The sequence below is a fragment of the Dermacentor silvarum genome, chromosome 1, assembly GCF_013339745.2.
Source record: "Dermacentor silvarum isolate Dsil-2018 chromosome 1, BIME_Dsil_1.4, whole genome shotgun sequence".
NCBI classification, from domain to species: domain Eukaryota; kingdom Metazoa; phylum Arthropoda; class Arachnida; order Ixodida; family Ixodidae; genus Dermacentor; species Dermacentor silvarum.
In genome coordinates this window covers 285697684-285716439 of record NC_051154.1, presented here as the reverse complement: position 1 = coordinate 285716439, position 18756 = coordinate 285697684, and the positions used below count along the sequence as shown (strand labels likewise).

At 46.5% G+C, this 18756-nt stretch overlaps 1 protein-coding gene across 1 annotated transcript; it reads left to right on the top strand.

Annotated features, from left to right (window-relative positions):
- The first annotated feature begins 3966 nt into the window (after positions 1–3966).
- Positions 3967–8515, top strand: LOC125942739 (uncharacterized). Its single transcript, XM_049661006.1, has 2 exons — positions 3967–4300; positions 7863–8515. Exons 1-2 carry the CDS (start codon positions 4058–4060, stop codon positions 8157–8159), a joined length of 540 nt encoding a protein of 179 aa, XP_049516963.1. The 5' UTR covers positions 3967–4057; the 3' UTR covers positions 8160–8515.
- Positions 8516–18756: the final 10241 nt, after the last annotated feature.

Below are 18756 nucleotides of genomic sequence, written 5' to 3'. Positions count from 1 at the left end.
CAGTGCATTTTCGCAATATCCGCGGTCGGCCTTTACCAATGAAGCGTGGTGGCCTTCACGCACATTGTTGCTCATTCATCGGGCTTGCTCGGCAACAGCTGATATTTTACCATATTACTGCCTATTTCACAATTTTAAGAATTACGGTTTTGAGTTTCTTTCCTATTTGGTTTAACTATATATATATATATATCTATATAAAAAAATATATATCTTGGTCACGTTATGTTTAGCATTCGAGTGTACGGATTGGCGGCCTCTAGATACAGAGCAATTTGCCCACTTACGTGCATAATTAGCGAAGTTACGGTAATCAACTTTCTAATTATCAACAATAGGTGGCTACAGCAAATGAGTACTTTGGGGCCCGTCCTCGACCCTACCTATCCCAACGATCAAATTTTGAATAGCGGCGTTCATGTGGGAGCTACGCGAACAATTAGTTCCCCTTGGCAGGCTCCTTGAAACCGAAACTGGCCGCAAAAAGAGCGTCTGTGTCGTCGATGTCGCCGCCCCCGCGCCTTTCGTCACGTCTCCGAGGTCACCGCTGGTCCGGCCTCGCGAGCAGACAGCACGGAGATAACGGAAGCTGCTCGCGAGGCCGGACCAGCGGTGACCTCGGAGACGTGACGAAAGGCGCGGGGGCGGCGACATCGACGACACAGACGCTCTTTTTGCGGCCAGTTTCGGTTTCAAGGAGCCTGCCAAGGGGATCTAAATGTTCGCGTAGCTCCCACATGAAGGCCGCTATTCAAAATTTGATTGTTGGGATAGGTAGGGTCGAGGACGGGCCCCAAAGTACTCATTTGCTGTAGCCACCTATTGTTGATAATTAGAAAGTTGATTACCGTAACTTCGCTAATTACGCACGTCAGTGCGGAAATTGCTTTGAATCTAGAGGCCGCCAATCTGTGCACTCGAATGATAAACATAACGTGACCAAGATTTATATTTTTCTAATTTTAAAAATTTCGTGTAGCTAAAAAAAACATCCTGTATACTTTTGTGTTTCCTTCTCTGCCCCACAGCTCAAGCATCCTGCCTTTCTCCAGCGTGGACTTACCCAAGATTTAAGTTATAGCCTCAAATGCCTTTTGTTCTTCAACACTGCCAGCAAACTGTGTTGTGAATAAACCAGTTACTTTCTACCGTCTGACTTACTTGACATAGGAGTTTAAGTCAGCAGCATTTCTGCTGATGCAAACGTCAATCGTCAGTATTTCAGAATAAGGTGCTTTTTAATGCTTTCACTGCAGTTAGTATGAAGGGCCTACATTCCAAACTTGCTATCCACTTTACCTCTTGTGTAAATTGTTGTGCCCTAAAATTTAAAATTACTGCCCGGGAAGAGCAATAAGCCAATACACTTTGTACTACGTGGTTCCGGTGTATTGCTAGGCCCATTAGATACCGTTCTAAATGCATACTCGAACATAGTTTGCCAATTCGAGGTATTGGTAATTTACTGGTGCACTGTAGCCTAACACTATAGAGTTGCACTTGTTCGTTATTTTTTTCAGTCTATTTGCATCGTTTGTTGGCTTACACTGCTTCCCGTCTTTCTTGACCTACAGGGACTTCTAATATACCTTAAATAAAAGCTAATATAATTTCATCTTGGCATCAGCTGTTGCCTTAGTTTTATTTCCAGCCACCTTCTGAGTTTTTTTTTCAATTTTTCTTGCTTCAGATCAAATGTATAAGTAGTAAACTTTAAAGTAACTGGTACCTGATAAAGCAGGAAGGCTCTGCAGCAAGGCTATTAAAGGACACTTTTCGAGTAAACGGGATACTATAGCGAAGTTTCTATGGCGAAGCTTCGCTCTGGAGAAGAACTCGTGAGGCTTCAAACATTTGTGAGTTTTTTTGGGCGAAATGTTTAGTAACATTGAACCCTCGGAAGAAGCGTATCCGGAAAGTGGCCTCTGTGTCCGGAAATGCGTTCTGTCCTGTGTGCTTCTTGCCGTCGTTCGTTGTCTTTTTCGCGCTAGTTAATGATGTCTCAAGTCTGTAATAAGCACCAACTAGCCCAACTGTCTTCTGTAATTGGTATACTCTAGTAATGATGAATAATAATTTTGGCAGGTTTGTTTTTATCTAAAAGCACAATTACTTACAGAACACCTGCTAGAATCGTTGTAAATATGACAGCATGTTATTGTGATGCCATGAAATTAAATTACAGAAACCAGCATTTTTTATGGGCATTTGCTGTAAAAATGAAAGCCTGTGATTGTGGTACTATGGAATGCAATTCCAGACTTCTGTATTTTTTATGGCAAATTCCTGTAATGTTGGCGTGTTCTGGCGGTGTCATGGAAAGAAACTGCATACGTATGTATTTTTTGCGGGAAACTACTGTAAATATGACGGCGCGTTATTGCAGTGTTGTGTAATGAAATTACGGACGTCTGTACATGTTACGGGAAATAGTTGGCAGCCGATGCTGCCAGGAAAAGCCCAGCAACAACAACCACGTATTTTTCAAAGTGGTTTCTCGTCACAGTGGTATATTGTCAGCTAACTTGGCTACCCCTTCAACAAATCAACAGCGCGAGCGGAAAGACGCCAGTACAGGTGTACTTTCTGTCAGCGTTGCATTTCGCTGGCGCCGTTGATTTGTTAGCACGAGTTGCCAACTATAGCTTAACTTAACACAATGGCTACTTGAGCATCTTGGTATACTGCATTATCGATGGCGAACCAGCGTGGAGAAACGAAGGGACAAGGACAAGTGCTGAAAAGCCGAAGCCCCTTTCTTAAAGAAAGACGGTTGAACGCGAAGCTTTCTCCCATGCAAACTGAATAAAAGTCAAAGTCCAAAGCCAACGACCACGCAACAAACCCAAGAAATGCTGAGCGACCAGATGCGATGCATACGTGATTTGATTGCTTGTTTAGGATTGGATTTTTGGAACGTTGAAGTTGAATGAAGACACATTTCGTTAAGTTGCATAGCCTTTATTTTAGATCATGTAGCCGTTAATTACACGCATACAATCACACTTTCACGGACGACTCTACACTTGCACAGTATTGCCTTGTGATCGCTGTGGTAGACGGTCAGAGGCACTGCCGTTGCCGATACACGGGATCGGCCTTACCGGCACGATCGCGCTGGCGCTTACGTTCGCGTACGGCAGCCTCTTCGACCGTGCGCTGCAACGGCGGCCTACCCATGGTGACGGCCAGGAATGCATTGCGTGACGCAGGTAATGCAATGCAGATATACACAGTTCGTCTGGGTAGCGTGGCGTTGCAGTTCCCATTGTTCTTATCGGTACAATGTGATGTGGGGGTCTGGCCGGACTCGGTCAGACCCCCAAGTCTCCCGTCTTGGGGGTCTTGGAGTCTCCCGTCTCGGAGACTTGGGGGTCTGGCCGGACTCGGCCAGACCCCCAAGTCTCCCGTCGCCAGTGCGGTGCTGGCGATGCGACCTTCCTGGCCCGGAGCCACGTCGATAATGCTCAGACAACGCCGTTTCTCCCCCGATGACAGCTCGGATCACGCGCCTCGCGCGCTCGCGCCGTTCGGAACGCTTCGATCACATCGTCCTTGTCTTCTTTTATTTCGCCTCCGGCCTTTTACTCATGACATACAATTACCAATGTAAACTACGATACATACGATACATACGTCGAGCGCCGTTGTCTATTGTGTGCGCAGATGCGCAGACAGTTCCATTGTGTAAGTTGGCTTTCCTGCAGTGTGTTTTCGACGCTCACGGACGAATCAGTGAGACGTAGAAGGCTTCGCTTTAAACACCCGCACTTCACTTATCCTTCAGACGTTTTTTTTAAAAGCTCACTCTGTGACGTGCCTCGCCGTCGACGTACCTTCTCAGGTAGAGACCGTCTACGGGCTGCTCGTGAGCGCCATGTTTGCCGTGTCGCGTTTCTCGGCTGCCGACCGCGACAGCATCGCGGAGCGTCTGCGCGGCCTCGTGCGAGTCGCCGTCGACAAGGCGTCCTCCACAGCGTGGTTCGACGAGGAGAGCCGGCGCGCAGCTGCGCTCAAACTGGCGAGCGTCGAGACCGTGCTGTGGCCTCGCGCCGAGATGCTCACCGACGAAGGCCTGGCCCGCGCGTACGCCGGTTTCCCGGACTGGGCGGCGGACTCCTTGGTCGACTTGTGGGTGCGGACGCGCCGTGCGGCTTGGCGCTTGCTGGGCACGGCCGAGGGCGACGACCACTCCGCCACGCCCGGTGGCTACGTGCTTCCGCACGTGCGCTACGAGCACGTGATCAACACCCTCTTCGTCTCTATGGCGGCGCTTGCGAAGCCTCTCTATTACCCTAAGGTATGAAACTCCAGAGGTATGGAACAGGAATCAGATCGTTGACACGTGGATCATAGTAAAGAAATGGCTGCGGTGGGTGCGTATATTCTCGGATAAAATCAAATTCGGTGGAATTTAGGAGCGCGCTACTGCCACTTTCTGGGGTGTTTGCGGAGCCCAAAGTCACTTATTTATTCGATTTCGCAATCAATTACTCGCATTTGCAAGGTCCTAGGAGGCGAAATATCCTCGTTACGTGTTACGGATCGATGTATTGAACAAACACTCGGTGTTTGATTCTTGCTAATATATTCTGTGTTGCGTCAAGCTCCCTTCACGGGTGGAAAGAAAAAAACGCATTGCTTGATACGCAAGCATAAGACGCGCTGACTGCGCTTAGGTACAATGTTCGGATTAATAGCTTTCCCTGGTTAGGTCGTCCGAAATAAGCCATAAGCCATATATATATATATATATATATATATATATATATATATTATATAGTATGCAAGACTTTGGGCCTCATTTACGAAATGTTCGAAAGACCTCAGTATCACGAGCGCATTACAATATTTACCCGATGCTCTACCACTATCTGTTTGCTGTGGCTCGGGTTTACCAAATCCGCAAGGTTTACTACAAGAGCTCCCGTATTACCGGAGGCGGTCTAACTGTGCCGCTTCCATTAAGAAGATATGCGTACTGGCGCGTCACGACGATAACCTTGCGCCAAAACGACAGCTTACATATTCAGTGTTTTCACTAGTGTACTGTGCAACTTTCCAAGAGGGTATGAGCAACACGAGAACAAGGTGAGAGCAGGAGCCAACGTTACGACAAGTGGACTTTTCTTCAAGGCGACAACTCCTCTTGGCGAATCGTTGGCTCCTACTCTCACCTTGCTCTCGTGTTGCTCATCGTCTCGAATTTCCATCTCCCGGATTCCCCGTGTTTTCCAAGAGGGTAGGCACTCCATGGCCACAACTCTAGCATAGCATGAGAGACCACTAGGGGACGGACGGCCACTTTTTCGTTTACCAAGCGCGTTTCATACCATACGACGTATACTCCGTTCCTGGCCTACGATGTGGCGGTAACAGAAGCTCCAGGTTGAACTGACAAACCTCTATACAGGGTATTTACTTCGCAAATGGGACAAGATTTGGTAATGAACCTTACGTGGCAACTGTGGGCGCAACTGTCAAGACACAAGAGCCGTGTTGCCCTTCCCAAATGTTCCACTTCCGCAAGTTCTCTGTTGTCACTATATAGGGTTTTCCAGCTAACGTAGTTAACCAAGCTGTCATAAGGAAAAAAAATTAAGAAAAAGACATGGGGCGAGATACAATTACGGTGCTCGTTCGTCACAAGTCTGCCGACCGAACACCAAAGGTATTATAACCGTATCTGGCACCGTGTGTTTTTCTTCCTAGCTGCGACACAATGTATACAACTGTCTGTGCTTCCAAAGGGCACCAAGGCTATGTTCTACGGCGGCCTGGGATACCAGTTCGCCCACCAGCTGGTCAAGGCGATCGACGTGAGTGGTATCACGGTGGACGCGAACGGAAGCATCGTGGACTCCTTGCTTTCGGCCAAGACCACAGGCGAGTACGACGAGCGCGTGCGATGCCGAGCACACATCTCCAGCCGCGACCCAAACGACGGAACCTTCCGCCGCAGTGACAGCGGCCCATTTCCTGAGGTAACTCCGCAGCAAATAGAACACACTGAGGCATGGAGCGAGAAAAAAGGAGAAAGTTGAAGCAACCCTTGTGTTTAAAACACTTATAAACACGGCGACAGAACAAACGTTTGGTTGGTTTTGTGAGCAGTTATAGGAAAGAGGTCGCAATTGGCATTGTTTCCATGTACAATATCCGAGCCTCTTTGCTTGCACAATCAGACAGAGCCGCCAACTGCGAGCAGAATTTACATGCTTACTACTAAATGCCACTACATTTAAGAAATCACATTACAGAAGAAGCACCATATCCTCCAACGAGTTGTTCGCTCGTCAAGTTGTTCATGATAATGCACTTTGTCACTGTTGCACAGAGTCACAAGTGTGGAGGTAGCAAAACTGAGGCAGTTGGCAACGCATAGATCAACGATAAAATCGCTAGTCTAGCTTTCCTGATCTTACATGCCAACACTTGCGAATGAAACGAAAAATAGATGCTATCGTAAACGCCTGTTTCTTACATCTGTGATGCGTTATTTTCTCTCCTCACAAAAGCTCGGTAAAAAAAAAAAGAAAACTGGATTTAGGATTTTCTATAACGTCAAAGTCGTTTGCGTTTTCTTTGATGCCTTATATACAGGAGGAGTTGCAACGTTTAGTAAGCAAAATCAGTGCCGTGGTACTAGTGATGCGCGTTTCTATGGCAGCTTGAGTACTGCAGCGTTGGTCTTCGGGCTGGCTTTTCGCGGCTAAGCGCATGACAGCAGGTCCAATATTCCTGAACTTAGTGACAACCGCATTTAGATAACAGCTAAATACGACAACCCCTGCGCATTTATCTCTTTACGCAAAGTAAAGACATCGCTTGATGCAGATTAGCTCGAAAACCTCCATTAATGCGCCTTTCATAATCTAGATTTAGCCTGCCTAGCTAACGGGACAGTTTTTTCTTGTATCGCTTCTATTTGTAAACAAGGAATGGAAATAAACGAACTGATTTTATATGATTTGAAACTTGAACAACCTTCAACGCCTATGATAAAAAACAGTCGCATGCGTTTGGTATGACACCCGTAAACGTCCTTGCCGGCAAATGCAGCCTAATACCCATACCGTTGCAAATATATAGTATTATTAGGCAACAGGATAACATTTTACAGCGAAGCTGTTGAGGACTCACTCTTCGATGGACGCGTCAGGATGTGAAAAAAAACCCTCATTGGCCGTATGCTGTATGTACGAATGAAAGCGCGCGAGGGCGAGGAACGCGCGCTTTCGCGGGGAGCGAACGCACGGCGGAGAGCAAACGCGACTTCCCAGTGGAAGGGGAGCGGTGGGCGAGGAGGGCATCGAGGCACCCTAGACTGTGCGTGTGCGTGCTCGCTCTCCCACTGCGGCGCATGCGCGCAGCCCTGCATGCCTCTGCCGCCTGTACCGCCGACTCTCTCTGGGCTCTCGCCCGCCTCTCCCCTAACAGTGTAGACAACGGCGTTTAGCCGTTCCGTCACGTACACATCGCGCTAGCGCACTTATCAGTTGCTCTTACGACTCGCCATGGACCGGCCGCGTGCGGTTCGTTCGGAGGAACAACGCAACGAGCGACGGGGAACGGGTGACTCAATCTCCCACGCGAAAGGAGGACAGCGGGAAGGCAGCTCGGGAGGGAGGGGTTGCGGCTTCTGCTCTGCGAGCAACTTGTATTTTGCGCGTCGGCGGGGGGTCGCGCGCACCGTATCTTGAAAGCGATCTGCAACAAGTCTCTTACCTTTGTATGCACTGTGATTTCGCCGCTCAGTTTCCGTTGAAGCGATAGACCGCATGAACCTTCGCCCGCTGCTGCTGGCGCATGGAATCTCCCGAACCCTCTTTCGTGCCCACCTCTCGTGTGATTTGACGCAGGTTCCGGCCATCGAGGTCGCCCACGCGGCATGGCTCGCAGTGCGTGAGCCCCAGGACCTTCGACTGTCGATCCGGTGGAGCGAGGCACAGCTCTTCTTCATCACTGCCTGCTACGCCATGTGTGCGCACGACCGCCTCAGCAAGCTCCATGCTGGACAGTGCAACAAGGCCGTCCAGAACTTCGCCCCGTTCGCCGAGGCGTTCAACTGCTCGCCCGGGGCGCGCATGAACCCCGAAAACAAGTGCACCTTTTTCGACCGAGTCGCCGCCACAAACGCATATGTGCAGGAATCTTAGCTTACTTCCAGACCGTTTGTATATCGGATGGTTCGCATACATCTCGCGATCAGAAGAATGTGCGCGTTTTGGATCTTTGTTCGTTCAGTTCTTGCAGATTGACGTGAATAGGTACCGTCATGCCCGCAAGTGCCTATGTTTCAACTGTACATATAATTAACATTTTATATTGTGCAATTTTGAAGATGCTCTTTAACGTGGGTAAAACGACAATGAAATAATGTCTTTGTTGCCTACTCACGTCACGTGTTATTGTAAGAAATAACAATAATGAAGAGTTCGACGGAAACCAGTCTGATGAGGGATGAACTTGATGAAATTAAAACTGACACTCGCCACTAAAAATCGCAATGCTCAGTGTCTGTTGCGATTTCGCGCGGAAAAGAAAATTCCTTAATGGCTACAGGTCAATGAAAGCAATAGCTTTTTTATAGACCGAGCAGCCGCTGTCACAAATAAATATCTGTGAATCCTTATTCCTTTTGGAAATTTCCGGAATTCGTGGCCACGTTCTTTAAAAGCAGCACTACATCATGTGTCTGACGTTGATAGGAAGCCAATTAAGAAGTTTCATGTCTTTAAAAGGAAAAGTACCTGGTAACACATAGAAAAAGAAATTTCCAATTTTCCCCAATTTGTCAAGCAACTTTTGAAAACTTATGTAATAAATGAGTTAGCCCCGCTACTAGCCAATGGCTATAAGGCCGCACAGTGTGTGCAAACCTTGGTATTTCCATTTGTGAATTATTTTTAAAAAGGTCAATAAAAAATGCTTTTCGAGTAAATTCACTCAGTATATATAACACAAACTCGCACTATCGCCATCGCATAATAATTTCGTACTTTGTATTAAATGCAGTGCACGCATCAACTTTTTAAATGCGAAGCATTTCTTGGCGAACATTTGATACTTTGACAGTATCTATCTATCTATCTATCTATCTATCTATCTATCTATCTATCTATCTAGCCACCTACGTTTTTGTGCTCTCGTGGTCGTTTCGTTAACATGGTGTGTACCAAAATTGGCATACTATGACAAGAGTATATGACGAACATAAATGCTATGCCATGACATGCGTGTCATGTAGCTCATGAAACAGCCGCCTACGTCCTGGTGCTCTCATGGTCGTTTCGCTAACTTGGTAGGTACCAAAATTGGCATAGTATGACAGGAGTGTACGACAAACATGAGTGGTAGGTCATGACATAAATGTCATGAAATGCGTGTGATGTAGGTCATGACTAGAGATGCAAAATTTCCGGAAATTTTGAGCAATCGGAAAAAACCTGTTTTTTCACATTTTTTCCGAAATTTTTGGGAAAATGGAAAAGAACAAAGTTTCTTGAGCATTACGGTCAATAGTTATTTGCGAAATGTCAAAAGCCATAACTCTGATTATGTAAATAACAGAAGTGAAATGCTTTCTGCCTTTTCACAAATGAATGCAGGGTTTAACAAATCGAAGACAAGCCAGAAGCATAATCGCGAACGCGTTCAGTTGACTGTGGACGGGTGCGGCTTCTTAGAATTGTTACGGCAGTTAGAACAAAGAACGTTGAAATGTCTCTTTTGTGGCTATTTCGTCGTGGCTTCGACTATGGAAACATGGATCAAGATGTCGCCCGACCGTGAAGGTCTCCCCGACCGTGAAGTGCATCCACACGTCGGAAATTGGCCGTACCATTGCAGAATCTGCTTCCACACGGCTTCATATGCGGACTTGCGCCCCAAGTTGCACAAGTGCACGAGGGAAAGTCAAAATTGAACAATAACGGGCACCAAAAGTTGAGACACCGCATCCGAATGACGAAACCACGCTGACGCTGGAGCTGATCGACATTATGTGATATCGATGGCGAGTGGTCACCCGTCGTTTGCTGTTTCGGTATCATGTGCGACGTTTCGGTTTCGCGTTCTGCGTTTCCCTTTCACGTTCAACGAAGGGTGTTGCCCAAGTTTTATTTCTGTACGTTTTTCCTCGCGCAAATTTTGGCCAATTTTTCCAACTGCACCGAAAAAAACGAAAACAAAACTGTTTTTTTCCGGAATCTTCCCGTTTTTTTCCGCACTTCGCATCTCTAGTCATGACAATGACCCAGTAAAAAAGATTAACACTCAAAACCACTGAACTGGTTTCGAACGTGGGTACTAAGTGAAGGAAACAATAAAGGATGCTTGTAGAAGTCATAGCCATGAGCATGACTCAGCAAAAATGACAATGACTCAGCGAAAAATATATTAACACTGAAAAACCACTGGAATGGGTTCGGACGTGGGCACTAATACCCCTGTCACACGGACAGCCTTAACCGAGGTTAAGCTAACTACGGTTACGGCTGACCGCAGTTACCGCTGGCTACATGGCAGGCGTAACCGTAGTTAGCCTCCTAACCATGGTTATCGCAAACTGAGCTTGACAACCTCGGTTTACTCTCGCAAACCGACGAACAGGCAAGATGGCGGACGCCATGGCAATTGCGAGTGCACCAGCGTCGTCCGAAATCGCAATGAGCCAAAGGCGCAGTAACCGGTCCTGACGCTACAACAAGGACATTTATACGCGTTTGGGAGGATCACCTTACCGCACTGCGGTCGAACACAAGGAATGCCCGAATATATGCTAAAACTCGAATCACACACATAAACCACTTGAGCACAGAAAACACACGACGTGAATTATTCTCAGCAAAGCCTACTGGCAATACGACACTTGTAACCTGTAGCAGAGGAAATAATGCGCACAAACTGCTAACACACCGCAACTACCACGCACAACAAAAAGAAACGCAATGGAATGCGCTGGCTCTAGTAAAGGCTACTAACCGGCTACTAGCCACTGTAAACCGGCTACAGCAACCAGTGTTGAAAGACTTAATGTGAAACTCGCCAAATTCATCAACATTATTTAGTTATAAAGGCTTGTAGTATTGAAAATGTGAGCGTATATTTATTGCAACATTTATCTGCATGTTGGCTATTATTTCTTTATTATGCACAGTGAACTTCGCGCAAAATATTTTGCACACATGAGGACCACGTGATTGCATCGGTTTGCTTAACCAAGTCCGTGTAGCAATGGCAGACCGCGCTCGCGTTAACCACAGGTTAACCCTGTAAACCATGGTTAAGCTTAACCGCGGTTATATCTGCCGGTGTGACAGGGGTATAAGTGAATGAAATACTAAAGGATGGTGGTAGAAGTCAGTCATGAGCATGACTCCGCAAAAACGTCAATGACTCAGCGAAAAAAGATTAACACTCAAAAGCCACTGAAATAGGTTCGGACGTTGATACTAAGTGAAGGAAACACCAAATGATTGCGGTAGAAGTCATAGTCATGACCATTACTCAGCAAAAATGAGAATAACTGAGTGAGAAAAGATTAACACTCAAAAAGCAATGTAATCGGTTCGGATGTGGTATTAAGTGAAGGTAAATTCTAAAGGTTGATGGTCGAAGTCATAATCATGAGCATGACTATGGCTTTCGCCATAAGGTCTCTTAGGTGTAGCTAAAGGGACTCCTGAGGACTCATGACATGAATGTCATGACATGCGTGTCATCTAGATCATGAAACAGCCGCCTACATATTGGTGCTCTCAGGGTCGTTTCGTTAACTTGGTAGGCTCCCCGCACACTGCTTCGCACAACTAACATAGATTCCCACAGGGCGTGGGATCTGCCGGCTTTTTTCTCTGAAGAGAAGCTGGCTTCTATGCAGGCACGTTCCACTTTAACCGTCAGTGACAGATTTAATTAGAGAAGTTAGAAGAGAAAGGCAGAAAAAAAGCACACATACATGCTTTTATCAAATTAACATGCGATTTATGGGTCACATGCGTATTTTTTAAGGCTGTTAGAACACAATTTTATGAAGATCACTAGCAAAAAAAAAAACTCAAAATGGGGGGAAGGGGGGGGGGGAGAAAGGAAAGGCAGATCTCTAGTACTGTAAAAGTGATGAAATATTTTTCTACCTCTTAGACACGCACATAGTCTTGTATTTATCGAAATCAAAATAAAAGAAAGATTAGGTCACCTATAACAGGGACGTCTACTCTTTGTCACCTCATAGTAATAATAATAAGAAGAAAAATATTGTAAAATAAGCATCATGAAAGGTCCAGGAAATCTAGAGCGCAGTTCTATAACAGAGTAAATCAAGTCCACATACGAAGGGGTACCCAAACGTAACAGGAATTCTTTTTAAAAAGCTATGTATTTATAATTTTTTTACAAAACAACCTTTCTCACCTTAAAAGTACTCTCCATTACACTTAATACATCTGTCCAATCTGCGATTCCATTCTTCACAACACTTTTAAAACTCGTCCTTTTTGATGTCTGTTAGCTCCTTTCTCAGTCTTTTTTTTTTTTTCACCTCTTCTACGTCGTGAAATCGCAGTCCTTTCATGTTCTTCTTTATTCGAGGGAAAAAAAAAAGAAGTCGCACGGAGCGAGGTAAGGTGAGTAAGGGGCAAAAGAGTCATGCTATTTTTTTGCCAGAAACTGGCGCACTGACATGGCTGCGTGAGCTGGTGCATTTTCGTGGTGAAAAAACCAGTCCATCGACTTTCACAAACCAGGCCTTTTTTGTCGCACAATGTTACGCAATTGCTTCAGTACTTCTAAATAAATAACTCAACTAGCGTGACTCCCTTGCCACACGCCCCTTACTCACCTGACCTCGCTCCGTGCGACGTTTTTTTTTTTTTTTTCTTTTTGTTTCCTCGAATGAAGTAGAACATGAAAGGACTGCGATTTCACGACGTAGTAGAGGTGAAGGGAGAAAAAACGAGAAAGGGGCTAACAGCCATCCAAACAGACGAGTTTTAAAAATGTTGCGAAGAATGGAATCGCAGATTGGACAGGTGTATTAAGTGTAATGGAGAGTACTTCTTAGGTGATAACGGTTGGTTTGTAAAAAATAAATTCTTACATAGGTTTTTAAAAATAATTCCGGTTACTTTTGGGTACCCCCTCGTATATCCCTAGACACAGTGGAAATTTAGAGACAGGGTGCGCCAATACTGACTCTCGACACAAACGTGTAAGCAATTAGTTCCGAACATATACGCAAGGCCGCGATGGTTTGGATTGACTTCGCTTCGATTTGACTTTTAAGTTGTTCCTAAGTTGGCGTAGGAGACAAATGACGCGTTCGCACAATAAAATTTCTCTTTTGCATCAGCGACTGCCGTTCTTGAGTCACAAGAACGACCGCTCGGAGAGACACGAACGCTGATGAGGACTACCGGTGCAAGGCCACCGCATTTGGACTATGTACGTGCGGATCGAACCTTCGTTTAGGCTAGGTTGATGTTATAGCTGGCGCTCGTTCCGCCCCTTTGTTGTTGTGTCGTGTTCATTAGCGAAGTGGCTTTTGCAACAAAAGATCACTTACTGTAGACGAACAAGACATAATTCTGTCACAACTGCGCCGTATAGTCGAAGAATTCGCAGCAAGAAACCTAATTATTGACGAATTTTTTAAACGTATTATTGCAAAACCCTCGAGATCGCTGCCGCCCGCTGTGATGCGGGTAAACGTATAGTTATTGTATTTTGAGATTTCTTTTTTCAATAACTTACGTCTGCTTGAGTTAATTATATTTCATTTGCTCCCATTTCTTTGTCATGCGGCGAGTATATCTAGTGCAAGCATGGTGACATTAAAGAAGTTGTTGCACGGCCTCTTTAAACGCTAACAGCAATAAAATTTCATTTGGGCTAAATTAGTTTTGAGGAACTGGCATATTTACTATCCAAGTAATAATGTCAACGCCACGGGGCTGCTAATCGCCCAGTTTTTGTTTATAGAAGAGTCTTTAAATAACGCCTTAGTAGACCGCGCCGGCTGGCACGTGGTAAGCGGACGTGTCGCAGATCCCAGAACTACCTGATTTCGCTGTCACGCCTCGGAAAGAAGGCGAGCGGGCCTTGATTGGCAAACGCACAGGGTTGTGGGTCGTTTCCGGCGAGCGTTAACAATTGTGTTTTTATAAGTTTCGGTATCAATAACGCCGACATCTATTTGAGACCCTTTTTGTCACGCGTGCGCTCACTTCAAACGTATAAAACTAGGCAAATAGGCTACTTGGTATCTATAATATCAGAAAAGAGCGTTTTCGAACGGTACGAAATTTTGTCTGAAGTTGTCTTTTAAGGCCGTAATGCGAACTACACAAATGACAGCACAGCTGCTTGAGTACGGAAATAGGGACGCACAAAACATCGGTAACAAGAAAAAAAGACAACAACATTATAATAACATTAAAAGTCGGGCCTCTCGGTAGTCACCATGCAGAAAGAGTATTTTAACCACTGTGTCTCCGCGGCTCCATGTTACAGAGTGCGTCTCATGTTCGAAAAAAAAAGAGAGAGAGAGAGAGAAAAGGCCCGTGCACGCGCAACAATAGGCCTCATATTCGTCGATTACTATACGCCCAGCTTGCGCGCACTTCCAATCTGGTATAGTGAGGCCCCGGTTTCTCCCCTTTCAGCGAGAGGTTCACGGCGCTTGATGAGCAGAGGTTTCTAGTCGGGGGTGGGGGATCCCGGACAGGGGAGCGGCGCCGCTCGACAAAGGGGGAGGACTTGACCGCGTCGCTTTATTGTCATGCGGAGAAGCCAGATTGCGCTCGCCGCCACGTGTTTGCGCGCGAGCAGGGCGAGGCGGATATCGTTTCCAGGGCATCGATATATGCATACGCTCGTGTACCGTGTGTCGGCGCAAGGGCGACAATGGGCGAAGAGGAAGAGACATAGGCAAAAAAAAAAGCAATATATAACAGCAAGGCGGAACTGCTGGCAGACAGATACTAATTTCGTGTTTACGTCACGGTTGGAGGCGCTGACGTGTATTGGGCAAAATATTTCCATTTCTGCTTTCTGGGCACCTTGATCCCTTCACGAGCAAAATGCATGAGTTTTGCACATTGTTGCTCAGATTTTACGCTCATAACGCTGGCGCTTGCTACGAACTGGCGCTTTCTCTAAACCACACAGCTTTGCGAAAGCTAAGGACCGACTTGAGCTGGCACAGGGACAAGGGATGTGCAGAGTTGATCGCAAGTACGGTCGTTTCGTGATTCTCATGGCAGTCATCTACTGTGAAGGGAGAGAGTGAAGCTGAAGCATAGGATATATCCAAGGGGGCTAGCCAATCATGAACTTAAGCACCAGCAGCTTAGTTAGTTCAGTGCCTCATTAGCTGACGCTGCATTCAGATTCTGTGAGGCGGCATGGTTGCTATGAGGTGAAGTATAGTGAGGCCCTCTGGTTAAAGGGACACTAAAGATAAACAGGAAGTTCAGTTGGAATAAAAGAGGGACCTTCAGGAATGCATGCAGTTTTTGTTGGGTGCATAAATTTGAGTTATTAGCGGAGAAATTCGTAAACAAAGACCAAATATCTCTTCCTCAATTTCTCTCATCGCAGATTTGGCACTGAAGCAGTGTCGTCAAACATTTCATTACTCTCAGCGAATCAGAATGCGCCATGATACGTCACCGCTTGCGTAAACGGCCGAGGCGCTGGCTGCATCATGGCTGCATGGCCGCTGCGTTTGCGTTCGCCGCGATGGATACCGTTGCTGCCGCTGAACCTTGCAACGAAGAGCTCGCCAGGGAAGCAGGACTGCATTTCAGCGATATTCAGTGAAACTGAGCCTCCGTGCTCGAGCGGTAGGTGTTTCCGCGTGCGATGGCGGTGAGCCGCCGGCCGCGCCAGCGGGAAGCAGAGCTTCGTTTTCGCCGACGGTAGGTGAGCCGTACGGTCCGCCAGGCGACGATGTTCCCGACAGAACAGGCGTAGAAAGTTGCGCACGTACTCGGTATGGTTATTTCGTGGCTTTATTTAATGGCATTCAGCACTCACCAAGCCGCCAGTTTGCTGCTGCAGGGGCACCAATAGGGGGGGTTGAAGGCCGCATTGAGGGAACAGCTGCTCGAGAAAGGACTGGGCTCTGGGGCACGCCAAGATACTTTCCGATGGCAGGATAATATACATAATCCGAGGGCGAGAAATGCAGAGAGCACACGCACACTATCGGTTTCTCTGGCTCTTTTGCCATTTTATCATCGGCAGAGCACTGAGCCATTGCGAACTCCGGGGAGCCGGGGCTCATCGCGCGGCACCACATGAAAGGACACAATCGGGTCAACATTGCCGCTGCCCCTGAGCAAGCGCCTTGGGTCATTTATGCAGCCTTCAGCACTACACACACGAGGCATTTTCTGGCTGTTTCCCGCGAAGTCAACGTTTTTAGAGCCATGCAACACGCAACCAAATACTAGAGCGGAACAGGGGCGCGCGATGATGCATAGACCAAAAACGAAACTACGAAACTATCACGATCGGATGTATCGCCGTGCCATTTTTTCTTATTTAATTTTGCGCTAAACTTGTACTTGCTCGCTTGAAACGGTTTAAAAAGTTGGCAAATGCTGTTTATGTACGTTTAAGGTGTATTTCATTTTGCGTTTTATTAGCAGCGATAAATCGCTCTCGACCAATCGCGACCGGCCTGCGTTTGTAATCTCCGACGTCCCGAACGTGTAGTGCGGGAAATTCGAAGGGGCGTCAGCACCTATCCTTCAGTTTTTCGCTATTTTCTCGCTTATTAAACATCTGTTCGCCGTAAGAATGGTATTACTGTGATTGTGATAGAATAATCTACCATTAAAGTTCAACTTCCGGTTTCTCTTTAGTGTCCCTTTAACGTACAGTACGTCACAGCAAGCTCATTACCGAACACAATTGTCAACGAATTACAGCGACCCTTTCTCATCTTCTTCATCTTCCCCTTTATTTCAGAGGGTTGCACTGCAAAAGCGTACAGTGCCTGACAAAGTCACGGCCCCTTATGAAACAGCGTCACAGTGAAGTAGATGTAACCGAAACAAACACTTCAAAAATATTAAGAAAAATTCTAATGCATAAACACAAACAAGGGAAAAGGTTAGTATTATTTACAGCAATCAAACACTATGAAAATTACACACAGTAGAAAAACGTTGAATAAATATAACGAAAACAGAAGATACTTGATTAATACTAGCAGTGATTAATGACAGCGGATTACGATTTATTTGCAGCGCGCGCGCAAGAAAAGATTCTGTCATAATTTTATTATATTGACACATGGTTCTTCCTATATTTAACGCGTCCAAAATAATGTAATAAGTTTAATACCTGCGAAATAATGGGCCTATCACCATAATTTGTTCGCGAAACGGAGGTGCGCAAGATTATTGTGCCTCTCAACATATACGGTGTGTCTTTAATGTGAAAGTTAACCGTAAATTGCACCTTATCATAGATCTATTCGCGTCATAAGGTCTCCCGCCATCAGCGTGTTTTGCCGCGATGAATAAAGAGAAACAGACCAAAATTGCCTCCGATTTTTCCTTCACACGCATCTCGTCATGGCGCAATTAAGCACTGCTTCGCAAGTTGTACCCATGTTATGTGCCTCCAAGATGCGGAACTGCATTGTTGCAGCGTCAACGTCAGACTTTGCTCGCGCACCGAGGCGCTGCATCTATCCGCTCGGTAGAACTCTCTAATAGAAGCGCCGAGGTGTGGATCAGGTGCCACAATTACATATATCACGCGAACTAGCGTGTACATTTTTTTTCTCTTTTTCCAGGCTTGACAAACTATAGGCGATTTGAAAGGAACAGTTCTAAAGAAACCTCGCACTGGGGCTCTAAAGCGTTCACAGCTATAGCACACCTCGGAGAATTCTCGGTGCCTGTAATTTGCCGTCGCAATGCGTAGGCACCGCCGCCGGTGCTGTAGCATACAGACGAGCGCTCGCCACGCACGATGTTCGGAATAGGGGGTGCAGCGACCGGCAACATATGGGGCGGCCGGGAAGCGATCGGGACCGTGAGTCAGCGGCCGCGCGGAACTTTGGCGTCCCTCGCTCTCTATAAACCTGTGGGTGCGACGACTGTAACTAAACCCCCCTCTCCCCAACCCCCATTCCCCGCCTCGATGTGGCTCCTGCGGGCTGTTGTTGTGGGCACCGCGAATGGGGACGCGTGGCTGGAAGGCGGCAGCTGAAAGCGAAACCCCATCCACGCGGCACGTGGCTGTATGGCGGGGTCGGAGGCTGACTGCACACCGTCGGAGAGTCAGGTGTAAGATGAGTGTAACCTACACCACGCCTTCTGCAGCAAGCCTGGTCAGTTTGCGGCACGTAGAAGGTCGTTTTTCTACCCGCCCATTCCTGAAGAAAAAAAGCAATGGATTCTAAAGGACTAACTGGTTGGACGCGCCGATATTGCACATAATGTGGTGCCTTCGTAGCCGTGCCTTTGTCTTCCCTGTCGTCTTGCATGCCCGTTTTTCGTGGCACTTTGCATAAAAATATGCTATTCAAAGAAGGAACGAACGTTTACACATTTAATGCTATTATTATTATTGTTATAATTATTATTATTACTGTTGTTGTTGTTGTTGTTGTTGTTGTTGTTGTTGTTGTTGTTGTTGTTGTTGTTGTTGTTGTTGTTGTTTGAATTGAAAACACATTGTTGGGACTCGGGGTAGCGTTTAGGCCGGTGATCCTCCAGCCACAGAGAAAAG

Excerpts from the sequence above, each read along its gene's own strand:
- LOC125942739 (XM_049661006.1), top strand. The coding sequence starts at position 4,058 with ATGCTCACCGACGAAGGCCTGGCCCGCGCGTACGCCGGTTTCCCGGAC. Across the intron at positions 4,301-7,862 it reads AGCCTCTCTATTACCCTAAG|GTTCCGGCCATCGAGGTCGC; the intron begins GTATGAAACTCC and ends GATTTGACGCAG.